This window comes from Mirounga leonina, unplaced genomic scaffold (genome assembly GCF_011800145.1).
Source record: "Mirounga leonina isolate KUSES-001 unplaced genomic scaffold, KU_Mleo_1.0 Mir_94, whole genome shotgun sequence".
NCBI classification, from domain to species: domain Eukaryota; kingdom Metazoa; phylum Chordata; class Mammalia; order Carnivora; family Phocidae; genus Mirounga; species Mirounga leonina.
The window spans coordinates 554,325-568,018 of NW_023270855.1; the positions used below are offsets into that span (position 1 = coordinate 554,325).

The following is a 13,694-nucleotide window of genomic DNA, read 5'->3' on the forward strand; positions in this document are numbered from 1 at the left end:
CCATCTGGACACTTTCTGAACTGCCCTGAACCCTTCTCGCGTCACAGTGAACATGAGCATGAACGACATCCGTTATAGGGCAATATCTGCTTTACAAAAACTGATTAACAGAAAAGAGGGAGTTAAAGAAGCCATGATATTAAGAACAGAAAGACATAAAACTGTACTGCTAACCCTACATTGTGTTGTACAATTCACTGTACATTTTCTCTGATTATAGAAATCACTATTTTTTTTTAAAAAACATTTATTATTTCAGAGAGAGCATGTGAGAGTGAGCACACACATGCGTGTGGGAGGAGGGGCAGAAGGAGAGGAAGAGAGAGAGTATCTCCAGCAGACTCCCTGCTGAGCGCACTGCCTGACTCAGGGCTCGATCCCGCCACCCGTGAGTTCATGAACTGAGCTGAAACCAAGAGTTGGACACTTAACCAACTGAGTCACCCAGGCACCCTACCCTTTGATACTATTCAAACAAATTTTAGATAAAGAGACATATGAAATATGCAGAAAATGGTATTAGAAGAAATCACCATTACCTTTACAAAAGGATTACCACAGTCTCTTTAAGCACTGCATCCCTCTATTCCACTTTCTGGATGGACGGACAGATAGGTACACGAGGCCACATACTAGGTCTGGTTTGGTCCAATGAGTGTTTTTTAAAAATTCCAAAAAAATTGCTGACATTTTAAAATGACAAGATTTCAACAGAACTCAGAACTGGATATCCACAATGCCATGTGCCACCCATGTCCCCAGGCTCTTCCTAATGCCAAGGTCAGGGGCCAGTGGCCAGTTAGCATCAGGTTCGCACCTCTGCTCTTCTGACACCTGGCCAATCTGTTCTTTGTCCTAGCAGCCTGCTAGGCAGCAGACATTGAAGTCTGTGTCCACTAACTTTTGCACAGCTGTTTTTAGATAAATAAAACATGTTCATACTGATGCTGGAAATTTTGCTGGTAATTTTTTCTTAAGTTCACATAAAATAAGGAGTTGATAAAGGGCATTTTGAACATAAAAGTAACACAAAGAACATAGAAACACCTATTCTGCGTGTTTCTTCTGTCCTTAATTAAGGTCCAGGGTGACTCAGATCCCTCAATCCCCCAGCACACACAGCCTCACCTGCGTTGCTCCCAGTTCCTTTCTGCTTTTTTTTCTTGGCTAGTTGAATGGCTCGGGAATCAGTTCTTGCTGAGCCCCCACTTTCCTGAGACCAAAGAAAAGTGTGTCAGTCACTCGTTCCAAATAGTAAAGGAAGGGTAGCAAGGGAACTACGGAAATGTACTAAGTCTGCCTCCTGAACAGAGTAGATAGAGTCCAATAATCTTTGAGGATCTCCAGCAAAGGTTCACGGAGAATCAAATGTTACATCCAATTATAGTGACAACTAAACAGAATGAGAGTTGGAACAATATACATAATTTTATTATCCAGAGAAGCAAAGTTTATTCCTCCAAAGTCTAAAACATATTAAAATACTTTACACAGAAACTGTTATAAAAGGAGTTACATACTTCTCTGCTGTCTGAAACAACCAGCCTTCCCTTGGTGGTTCAGGATTAATTAACTGCAGCACTTCTCAACATTCTCCAGAACATGCCACACAACACTTGTACGGCAGACCCAGGGAGGTCCTATTTCATATACCCACTACAGAGGCCGCTCTGGTGGCAGGTGCTGGACTCAAAAGTTATATACACCAAAACAAGAACTACATTACTGAATTCAGAAAGGTTACGGAGGGAGCCAAACAGTCCCATTCAAATGGGACTTCACTTCTGTAAATTTGTGAACGTTTGATGAGAAAAACAGCTTAATGCTTACCACTACAAAAAGAAAAAGAACATCCCTCAACAGCTTGTGGCATACCTGTAACCCATTCACCACACACCATCTGTGCTCAGAGAATCGAGGCAGCCCAACGTCACACAGCTAGCGAGAAAATGAACAAGGAGTCAGGATCAAGGTCATGGCGGCTCGTCCTGCCTCCACCCACAGTTATGGCTCTGGAGATGCAGTGGCACCAAGGAACTATGGTTTCCCAAGGCACCAAGGCCCTCCACACAGGCCCTGCCTCCCCACTGACCTCTGAGCCTCGGCCATCTCCCCCTCTGGCCACCTAAGCAAAGGCTGCCAAGTATGGCTATGCCACTGACAAGTGTGAGCCATCAGAAAAGGTACGACAGACTGTGCTTCTCTCAGACTGAAAGGCTCATGGTAGATGGGTTACCACATCCCTCACAACTGATTCAAATTCAAAGGATTTAACTTTAAAAAAAAAAAAACTGTGGTAAAATAAGATTTAACATTTTGAACAATATAAATATCACCATCAAATTTAACCTGTGCCACAAAGAAAAAACCTATTTGATCATTCCCATCTGAGACTGAGGAAATAATCAGACTCTCCCCCAAGAATCTTTAAATAATTTTAAATTAAATTATATTAAATGTATTAACTGACATAAATATAATTAAAGTATATTAACTGTCGAGCCTCAAAATTGGAGAAGTACTCTTATAACCCTCCAGAAAGAAAAGCTCACAAACCGCATGGTTTTAAAGTTTCCATTAAACCTGATGTCACGATTCCTCTTCCTCTGGCCATTACTAAGTCTAAGGACCTGTTATTCCGTGAAAAGCACAAAGGCAGAACATCTCAACATTATGAAATATGCCCCCCCCTTTTTTTTTTCAAGAAAAGAAACATATCATCACAGAATCACAGAACTCAAAAGGACCTTAGAAATCATCTAGCCAAACCCCCTCATTTTAGAAATAAATGAGAACTTAAGGCTCAGACAGGATAAGTGATTTCCTCAAGGTCGTAAAACCTAGTCAGTTCCAGACTCAAGATCAGAATTCAGATTTCCAGACTTGTAGTCCAGGGCTCCATCTTTTCGCAAACCAGTAAGAAATGTCTGCACATGAACGATTAATCCAGAACATCCTCAAAACCGAGTGTAAGAGAAGCGAGTTACGTGGTGGTGACTGAATAGAGCACTTCATACCAAATAAAAGTTGCCGGTCCCCGCACTGAGCCCCGTGTCTTTCTGAGGACTGTGCTTTTCCGCAGGGCTGCAGAACACCGACCTGGGCACCCCTCGGCTCCGGTCTTGCTGCCTCACGGTGTCGGGGCCAGGAGGCGAGTCTGGTTCCACTTTGATTGGAGCCAGCAATTCCGGGCCACCGGTGTTTCCAGGTGGGGGGCTCGGAGAGGTCAGTGTGGTGGTGTTGTCTGCTAAATGACCACCCGAGGTCAAAGCCTGTGGATCCGGACTCAAGTTCTTGACAGGCAGAGCCACCAGACAGCCTAATGCTCCTGCGCTTACAGTCGGCACGTCGTCCACACTGAAGCTGCTCTGCTGAAGAACTGTGGCTGCAGTGCCAAGAACAAGAGGGCTATCCAGGCTTGGAGGGATGTCACTGTGGGCCACCAACACCAGCGGGTCCATGGGCCCCAAGGAACTATTATTAGCAGGAAGGTTCCCTCCGAGTGAAGCACTCACAGAAGTAACATCAATAGTCAGGATTCCAGAGTTCAGCGCCTCATCTGAGGCCCCCGCCGCACTACCACCATCACCGGGTGCATCAGAGAAGAGCGCTGCCAGGTCTATGTTGTTGAGCTCACTTTGGCCTGGGCTGCCAAGCTCACTGCTGTGCGTAAGAGAACTCGGAGCTCCAAGCTGAGGGAAGAGATCTGAAAGAGAAATGAACACTCCAGTTGTTTTATGCACTTTAGCAGACTCGGAAGTTTTGTTTGTGCTGAGACATTATGTAGCAAGCAACCCTTCAAGGTAACATCAACATCTACTCCTCCTGCCCCTGCTGCCTGGTGCATCAAAGGTGGCCACACACTGAAGAAAGGCATTGCTTGATAACCTATCAGGCATTCTACAGACACTATTACAAATCCTTGAGCTCACAGGGATTTCTCCAGATAGGAAATGACCTGAGAGTCTAAATAACATTTCCTAAAGTCACATCAGCTGGTAATAGAAAGAGGCAAGACTTAAATCCATGTCTTTCTGGCTTCAAACCCTATGCCCTTTCTGCTACACAACAAGAACTGCACTCGGAAGCCCGTAAAACCTTCCACAGAACGCAAGTCTTCAGAAGTCAGACACAAGCTGAACTCTGGCTCTGGGATATTTTTGGAATCGGCTGGTGTCAGCTCATGTCTCATCAAAATCTATGCCCCACTTCACAACTAGCTGCCATTCCAAAACAAATTTGAGTCATCTGGGGATGATCAGTGGGGGAAAAAAAAAACTGTCCTGTCTGGCATGCTCTGGGATCAAGGCCCTGGCTCAAGGTCCCAACCCTAGGACTACAGAGAACTAAGACCATCAGGCCCCAGGCACTCTGGAGCTATGTCCCCTCCATGGAGCTTCTCCTGATGGGCTCCCCCAACCACTATATTTGCAACCTCCAACACTCCTTCCTCCCCCTAGGCCATGATCATCCTGAGGGTAGGGAGTCTATCTGACCCACAATGTCCCTTCAGCACCAGGCACCAGCGCCTGGCCCCTAAGCAGCACTTAATGATTATAGCAAAAATAATTTAGTAAATCCCTCTTTAGTCTTAATTGTTCATTCAGCCTCAGTTGTTCCCATCACTCTTCTAATATTTGATTCTCTGTTATTCAATTAAGTAACGTGAACAGACTACCCTTGAAGGAATAATGAGCATTAACATACTTTTACAAAATTTCATTGAGGGGTGCCAGCCTCAGTTGGTGGAGCACATGACTCTTGATCTCGGTTGGGGTTGTGAGTTCGAGCCCACGTTAGGTGTAGAAATTACTTAAAAATAAAATGTTAAAAAATTTCAATGAATATTCAAGTCAGAGATTTATACACCAGTACACCCAATCAATCATCCCAAATCCTAGGACTCTTCAAGCACCAAGTAAACAGGAAGATGAGAATACAAAGTATTTGGGTAAGGGAGCCAAACAAGGCCCTGAAGTTAATCCTTCCCAAGAAATTTGTAGCTGAAGCTTCTAGAAAATGCCAGTGCCCGGCCAGAAGGAAAAGGCTCTCTCAGTTCTCTGGCTCTATTCCTTCTACACCAACTGTTAGCTAATCCCAAACTCATACTTTCCAGTGGTGGACACCAGCTCAGAGTGCCTGTTAATATAATAGTTCTAATGCAAACCTATGAAAGAAATCCACTACAGACCCTCCCAAAATAAATTAATAACCAAATCCCAAATATTATCTTCTTTAGCTGTCAAACTACTTTGAAATTTAAAAATAGTATCGATATATTATTGCTTCTTCACTAAGTATCTGAGAACCAATAAAACAACTTAAAAAAATGGCAGAGATTCAGAAATTAAGAATGGAAAAGTGTCTCTTTTACAAAACCTTCCAAAAATTCCTTTGACTATCTTGAGAATTTCATAGGGATAAAAAATTAATAATAATCTCGGTGTGGATACCAATTTGTTCACAAATTTCCTATTTAGTGCTGAAATCACAGATATTTACTGGACACCTGCTATTGTCGAGATATTCAGAAATCATTAAATGTTAATTAATAGAGCATCTAGACCAAGGTTACAATCGTGACCTCGCTCCAGCACTTCTCAGTGTATGGGACCTCAGACAAATCCCTCTCCTTTCCACCTCAGCTTCATCAGGGACAGAGCAGTGAACATGCCCCTGCCCCAGGACCACCGTGAGGGGACTCCAACAGCCAATCCAGGGCCTGGCAGAGCCCCTGGCAGTGTCAGTCCACAACAATGCAGGTTCCCAAGCACCCGTTTCTCACGAGGCTAGCGCTGGGACACTATATTAGTTATCCACCTCTGACCACAAGCAGGGGAGAATTGACACACAAGTCAGTCAATGGCACATTATAAACTCAGGGCCTGGGAAACACAGGCACTACAGAGCCCCTAAGAGGCTCTCACATGGAGACAGAGTCTAAGGAAACTCCTGTGGAATGAATGATGCTGTCGCTGACTTCTGAATGAGCCAAGCCAGAAAAGGAAGAAGAGCAAAGAGGCCCAGGTGCACGGTATCCCACAGTGCCAGCTCAGAGCCAGGAGTGGTGAGGGCTAAGTTCTAGAGACAGAAGTAGCAACCCGACCCCTGATGGCCTCTCAACACCAGCCTACAGCTCTTGACTGGACTCTGTGAGTTGAGGGGACAGCCTCTCATAGGAGTCCTCATAACATCTAGAGTTCAGAAGGGCAGCTTCTTAAATCCCAGCGAAATGGCAATTACGTTAGAGCCAAAGGAGTGAGGTGACCACATCTATAACAAGGTGGGAAGAAGCCAGAGGAAGGACATTTCCTTCAGAAAACTACACAAATTCTACTCCGTGTTTTAGTGTTTTTTTTATTTTTATTTTTTTTATAAATGTTAGCCATTATTATTTTTTTTTTAAAGATTTTATTTATTTATTTGACAGAGAGATAGAGAGAGAGCACAGATAGAGTGGCAGGCAGAGGGAGAGGGAGAAGCAGGCTCTCCGCTGAGCAGTGAGCCGGATTCGGGGCTTGATCCCAGCACCCTGGGATCATGACCTGAGCTGAAGGCAGACGCTTAACCGACTGAGCCACTCAGGCGCCCCTCTAATCCGTGTTTTAAAGATGAGGAAACCGAGGGACGCCTGGGTGGCTCAGCTGGTTAAGCGACTGCCTTTGGCTCAGGTCATGATCCTGGAGTCCCGGGATCAAGTCCCACATCGGGCTCCCTGCTTGGCGGGGAGTCCACTTCTCCCTCTGACCCTCCCCCCTCGCGTGCGTTCTCTCTCATTCTCTCTCTCAAATTAAAAAAAAAAAAAAAAAAAAAGATGAGGAAACCGAAGCTTGAGGACCTGTGCGTCGCCTGGAACCCCGCACCGGGAAGTAGCTGTGCCCCCAGGGCTGGTGCTGCCTATCACCCAGGTGGCAGGGAGGCAGCATGCTCAAGTGACCGTAAGGCTAGCAAGGACTTCCCCGGCCAGGAGCAACCCCACGGCACCCCAGACAGCAGGGTGGTGTGAGCTCCAAGGCAGAGGCACCACAGAGCCACCCAGACCCCTCAACAGTCTACCCACAGGGCTGTGCGTGCAGTCTCGAGAGGCAGACCGTCAGTCCCTTGCCACCATGCAGCCAGATGACCAGGCCTTCACGTGCCCAGAATCCCCGCTCCAGACTACGGCTGTGGTTCCCTCACCCCCTTCCCCTACCCAGGCCCTCAAGCCCCGCCCCCGCTCACAAGGTGAAACACTGCTCTGCACAACCGGACAGAGAGAGGAGTGAAGACAGAAACAAGGGAGGGGCAGGCTCAGAATTCAGGACAAAGGTCACAGAGGGAGACAGACCTGGGAGACATATGCTAGGAAAAGCCAAGTAAAACACTAAAAATAAATAAGTAAACAAACAAATAACTGAATGCTCCTCAAGGGAAGCACTTCAGAGACAAGGGAGGAATTAAGGGTCAGAGGCAAGAAGTGGCAGAAGAGTCCAAAAGATGCCACTAGGCTTGGCAGCCATGGTCCATGGGCCAGTAAGACTTCACTGTGCTCAATTAATTTAACCTATAACCAGACAACTTCTGAAGAGGGCAGAGAAAGGAAGGACATGCTTTGGCTTCTCTGACACATGTCAAGCGTACACATCTTTGCAGTGTCCTAAGAGAGAAGTGAACCGAGCAGACCTGGGCGCCGGCTATGCTGTCGGACCACATGCGCCTTCATGCTGTGCTTGGAGGTGAAGAGTCTGTTACAGCTGGACACCGGGCAACGGCTTTTCGGAGCACCCACGTCCTGCAGGTGTTTCTTGGAGTGAATGTAGAGGCTGCTACGGGCAGAGAACCTGGCACAGCACCCTGGAACAAAAAGACCGATGAGTGGTAAACCTGAGGATTCCCAAGAACCCAGTGCTGACATTTCCTCCCATTGGAATCATAAGACAATGCATGCCCATGCTCCGGCCACTGGCCAGGGACAGATACAATACGCCTTAGGGCAGCATCACAAATGTAGGGGCCAAGGCAGGCTGCCCCCAAGCCAGGCCTTTCTGGCAGGCAGATTATGCCAGCTGGAAACAATCAAGGCCCAAAAGACTCGGGAATAAACTTTGACATCCCTCTGCCTACTGTCTAAAAGAATTTAGATGGAGGACATGCTCCAGGAAAAAAGCTACCACCACAGATAACTACATTATGATACAAACTAGGTATGGCGGACGGGGAGGACCTAGCAAGGTCTGTTTGATCAAAGTCTGCTCTGTGTCCCATTGTTTCTGTGGGCCAGCAAACACTTGTTCACCAAACATTTACTTGTTTTCATTTTCCTATGAGATGCTTTCCTTCCCTCTGAAAGTCCCAGGTCCCTACCCACCCTTCTCTTTAGCTCAGGATGACATATATACTTCATTTTACCTGTCTCTGGAATCTCATGTCTGTGTGGCTTTTCCATACATATGAAATTAAATTTTATTTTCTCTTAATCTGTCTCATGTCAATTTAATTTAGTCCAGCTAGAACAACCTTGAAGGGCAGAAAAAAATTCTTCCTCCCTGACACAAGGAAATAAATTTGAAAGCAAACTGCATTTAAAAGGACACAGCAAGTTCCCCATCAGTTGTGTAGAAGACACATAACCTTGACAAGTTAACTCTGGGCCTGTTTCTTCACCCACTACACAGGGTTGCTGGGAAAACTAAGTCAAATTCAGTGTTAAACAGCCCCTTAAAAGTTCAATTGCTAAAAATTTGTACCAATTATCTGTACTTAGCTACTACTATAAAAACTGGAACCCTATGACATTTAGAGTTGGAAACTCTCTCAACAGATCACCAAAACCAATTCCTCTCATTTTACTACTGAGAAACTGAGGCCCAAAAGAACCAAGCAAATGACCCTAAATCAAGAGCACAAGTGAAGCCTGGAGGTGGCACCACCTTGCTGACAACTCAACGGCTTAGCCAGAGTCAGTAAGATCACAGACCTGCACGTATGTGTCAGGTGGGAAAACAAGACAAATTAAAAAATGCCACCACCTTCCTCTTGGCCTAACCTCCCACTGCTGAAACTCAGCACCACAGGGACACACAGAGGGGAAGCACGGTTCTAGGCAGCTACAAGCTTGTGACTTGGTAGGGATGTGTAAACAATCAGCTGTCCTAACAAAGGGCAAAATAGAACCAGTGCTAGTGCCATGGAGTGTTCTAGAAGCAGAGGAAACAGTGTACCTCTTGAGAGGAGAGAAAAAAGATTTCAAGAGGTGGGTAGCATTTGAGGTGACTGGGTCTTGACAAATGGTAGGGGCCACAGAGCAGAGCAGGAGGGTGTGCAGGCCGAGGCACTGCCATCCAAGGCGTGGAGGCCACGAAGCAGGGTGGGCAGAGCTTGGACTCTGGAGCCCAACTCTAGCTCAGACCCTACTGGCCATGTGCCTTATTTATTCTTTCCGGGTCTCCTTTTCCTTTTCTGTAAAGTGGGACTGACACCCGCCTCACAGGGGTTATGAAGACTACACGTAAACTAACCCAACCTACAGAGTGCTCGCACAGTGTCCACTGAAGTGGAGCGAACATCACGGCACTTGTGGCAGCTTCTTGGGATGGCGAGGTGGAGCTGCTGGAGTCTAGGGCCTGGGGGGAGGCCTATTTTAGGAAAAGAGGCTATGAAGACAGAATATGGCCAGATGACTAAGGGTTTTGGCTGCCTCAGAGGAGTTGTGAACTTATTTCATTTTCAAACAAAGCTTCCAGCTTGTTTCCAGGTCAGGCTCATGAGAGAACATTTGGAAAACACACGAGAACAGACGCCTCCAGGCTCACCCCCAGGTGCACTGTCTGCAATGTGTGCTTTGCTCCACATGGTGCCCAGGGGTACTCTGTACCTGCCATGTCCCTCGGCCCCCTTTCCAGGTGGGACTCCTCCACACAGACTTAACTGCTTTGCCGAGGACAGGGGTCAACCACAACAGGGATGTCTGCCACACTCGTCAGCAGTGATTTCCATTTTAAAAAATACTTGCTAACTCGACAGAGAACAAAATATTCTTCATTTTCATTTGTACATCCTTTGATGGCCAGCAATGTGACCATTTTTCCACGTGTGTTAATGGCTGTCTTTTCCTAACTGCAACAGTATCTACACCGAGATTTGTATCCATTCGTAACAAATCAAAACTATTAATACTAGCACCCCACATTTATACCAAGTTACCCCCACCCAGAGGAGGGGCAGAAGCAGCCCATCAATGACAAACACCATGGGAATCTCAACTCCCATCTACCACTTACAGGAGGACCACACACATCTTCCAACCTCTACTCTGTATGCCTTGACTCTGTATACACTGCCATGGCGTATGAGAGGTGAGGCCGCTGCGGCCACCACCATACACACACATACACACACACGCACGCGTGCGCGCGTGCCATCCTCACTCGACCACCCTGCCCTCCCCCATACACACTCACCGCTGTGTGGCCCTACCCTCCCTGTCTCCTCCAATTACTATGAAAAGATGGGTGGTGACGATTCTTTGATTTTTTTGTTGTTTTTAACTTTTTATTATGAAACATTTCAAACATTACAAAAGCAGAAAAAATGGTCTAGTCACCCATATTCAAGAATTATCAACTCTCATTAAAAAAAAAAAAAAAGAATCATCAACTCTCAGCTCACCCAAAAAAGGGTCCTAGGATCCTCTCCCGAGGCTCCTGCCCTCACCTCCACTCGCTGGAGAAGCGCGCTCTTCAACCAAGCACCACTGGTCACCCCATCTGCACCTGCCTCTACCAGCTCGACATGCTCAAAGTTCTCAAGCTTCCAGTTACTGCAAGGCAGAAACCACCCCTCCTCTGTAGCCAGCTACCACCCCCTTCCTCTTTCCCTCCCTCACAAGCCACCTCCTGCCTTACCCTACCCCACCACTCAAGGCACTAGAGCAGGGCTCTGCCTGAGCTACTCCACCGAACCTTGACCCTCACCCTACAAGACCTCACTGACCCTGCTGGAGGAGCCCATGGTCCTCACCAAACTGCCGCCCCTCAGCACTCAGGACGGACCCTCTCCTTTCCCAGACATCCTCCTCTCTTGGCTTCAGTGCTACCAAGGCTACAGTCTTCCCATTCCTTCTTAGGCCCCTGCCAGGGCACCCCTTCTACTTTTCCACCTGAGTTTGTGGCTGTCCCCAGGGTTTTTGTCCTAGGCCTTTTTGGTTTAATAGCAATGGTAACAATGGCTACTGCCATAATAGGGCCCTTTCAAAACAACCCTGTGTTACGACCACTTCAAAGATGGGGAAAAGAGGCAGAGAGTGCTTGAGCCACTTGTCAGAGGCTACAGAGCGACTTAAGCGGCAGGCTTGGGATTGGGGTCCAGGAAGCCTCAGGCCTTCAATCACCACACTCCTCCGCCCCTCTTCAGCGTACACCAATCCCTGAGCGCTGCATCCACTTCCGTGGCTTAGATCATCACCATGTGCTGCCTGCCTCACTCCCAGCCCACCTCCTCACCAACCCCAGCAAGCAGTACATCCCTGCCTCCTGAGCATCTGAACTTGGAAAGCCTGTGGGCACCTAAAATGCAGCACATTCTCTTCCTCCAACCACCAGCCCTGTGTGCCTACCTCAAGTGAGATGCTGGATCCAACTACTGCTTCACCCAAAACCCCTACTCCCAAATCTATCACCAAGCACTGCTGGTGCACTGTCTAACTCCTATCTCTCTCATCTGTGCCCTCTCTCCCTTCCCACTGCCAAGCCCCAGTGCAGGTGCCAATCATCTCCCCAGGAAACCAGACTGAGCCTAAAAACTCAATCATGGTCCCATCACTCCCCTGCCCTGAGCACCCAGCCTGCTGCTCTCACCATTCTGGGAGATGCCCCTACACTGGCCTCGCCTGCCTCCTCTACCCCTGGATAGCTCTGCCTCCTTCTTCAGCCAGCTGGGAGACGACTCCCACGCCCCCATGCTCTAGGAGCAGTCTGGGTGACCTGTGTGTCCCCACAGCACCCTACAGGTACTGATCTACCTGGTGTGCCCCAACTGGAGCTCTGATGACAGGAGGAACTGTGTCTTGGTTAAACCATCTGTATTATCTTCATGACATTCTAGGAACCGGTCTTGGCTTCAAATTGGTCTTTATTATCCCTTTTCCAGATAAGGAAACTGAGGCCCAGAGAAGGTGGCCTGAGATCATCACCTGAGGGAGGGGGGAGCCAGGAATGAGACTCACAAGCACACACTGACCTGCTCTGCCCTCCCACACACCTGCAGCACTTACAGTAGGCCAGCACACACGAGCCACGAGCACACTTCTGCCCATGAATCATGCCTTCGCTATGTAGAGAAAAAACATCTGAATGCCCTTTTTAAAAAGCTAGCCTAACTTAACTGCTGTCCAATCACAGCATGCACAGCTAACATTTACTGAATCCATGATAGGTGCCAGATGCCAAAACAGGCATTTTTCACAGCTTATTTCACCTACTCCTCACAACCACCACATTAAACAGGTAGTAACTAGAGCCACAGATCTGGCGAGTGCACTTCAGAGCCAAGAGTCAAACCAGGTCTGATCCTAAAGTCTGTTCTTTTCAATACACTGCTCCCAAGATAAAACAATTAACTAAAACCGGCCAATTAAATCTAATGCTGCAACTTACACTCACCTTGTCTTGAAGCAAATAAAACTTACCTTTAAACAACTTAAACTTACAACAACATGGACACATACTAGTTTACAGCTCAAAGTAATATATTAAAATCTACCTTCCACGGGACACTCGAATGGCTTTGTGCCCAGGTGGGTGATGCTATGGCCTTTCAGGTGCTCTGCTCTCGTGAATGACTTCCCACAGCCTTCAACAGGGCAGGTAAACCTCCGGTCGTCATCATGTTTCCTGCCAGAAGAGAAAAACAGGGAACAGTGATTATTCACACAACCCAGAGATACCAGACCTCGGAGGTGATTCTTTGTTTAAAATTCTGCAAATTACAAACTCTTAGCATTTAAAGAAAATGATCAGTACATTTCAGAAAATCTTAATTCTCTCTAACCCATGTGGACAGGTTTGCAATTTAGCTAACCCTGTAATTAGAAATTCTACTTTAATGACAAGGCTGACTTGAGACTCAGACACATCAATTAGTGCTGCTTCAATCTAGGAACACACAGCTGGGTCCCAAACGTATTGATGAAGCTACTTTCAATGTTTAGAAATTCTGGTAACAAACAAGGTTTCCAAGCTGCAGAGGGCAAAGAGAAACATGCACAGAAAATCAACTGCAATGCTAAAAGGACCCACTCAAGTCCCTGCATAAACACAGTTCTTTCCTAAGTACCACTGTTATACTTAAAACCTCTCAAATCCCCAGCTGTGCAAGCATGGACAAACCACCCAACCCTTCTGTGTCCCAATGCAAACCAGGAAAAGTAAGAACATCAAAGGCAGAGTCATTGTGAAGGTTAAAGGAGACACATATGTAAAGTGCTGAACATCACCTGCACACAAGCAAAGCCCTCCAAGGACATCGTTATCAGCATGGAAATTTTCTAATGACATCATGAAAGTTTCTTCCACAATGTTAACTTTTTTAAAATATTGAACTGTATATGAAATATGCAAATTACATTTAAAAACAAGTATACCTAGAAAAACTGACATTAGGTGATCAGATTCTGAGTGGTTTTCTTTTACAGCTTTCTGAACTTTCCAAACTATCTA

At 46.7% G+C, this 13,694-nt stretch overlaps 1 protein-coding gene across 1 annotated transcript in view; it reads right to left on the bottom strand.

Annotated features, from left to right (window-relative positions):
• ZXDC (ZXD family zinc finger C) overlaps positions 1-13,694 on the bottom strand; it is a 41,591-nt gene that overhangs the window by 23,952 nt on the left and 3,945 nt on the right. The window contains exons 4-7 of the mRNA XM_034997351.1: positions 12,739-12,869; positions 7,663-7,833; positions 3,018-3,706; positions 1,129-1,213 (exon numbers count right to left, since the gene is read on the bottom strand). Coding sequence (XP_034853242.1) covers positions 1,129-1,213; positions 3,018-3,706; positions 7,663-7,833; positions 12,739-12,869 — 1,076 coding nt within the window. The remainder of the gene's footprint in view (positions 1-1,128; positions 1,214-3,017; positions 3,707-7,662; positions 7,834-12,738; positions 12,870-13,694) is intronic.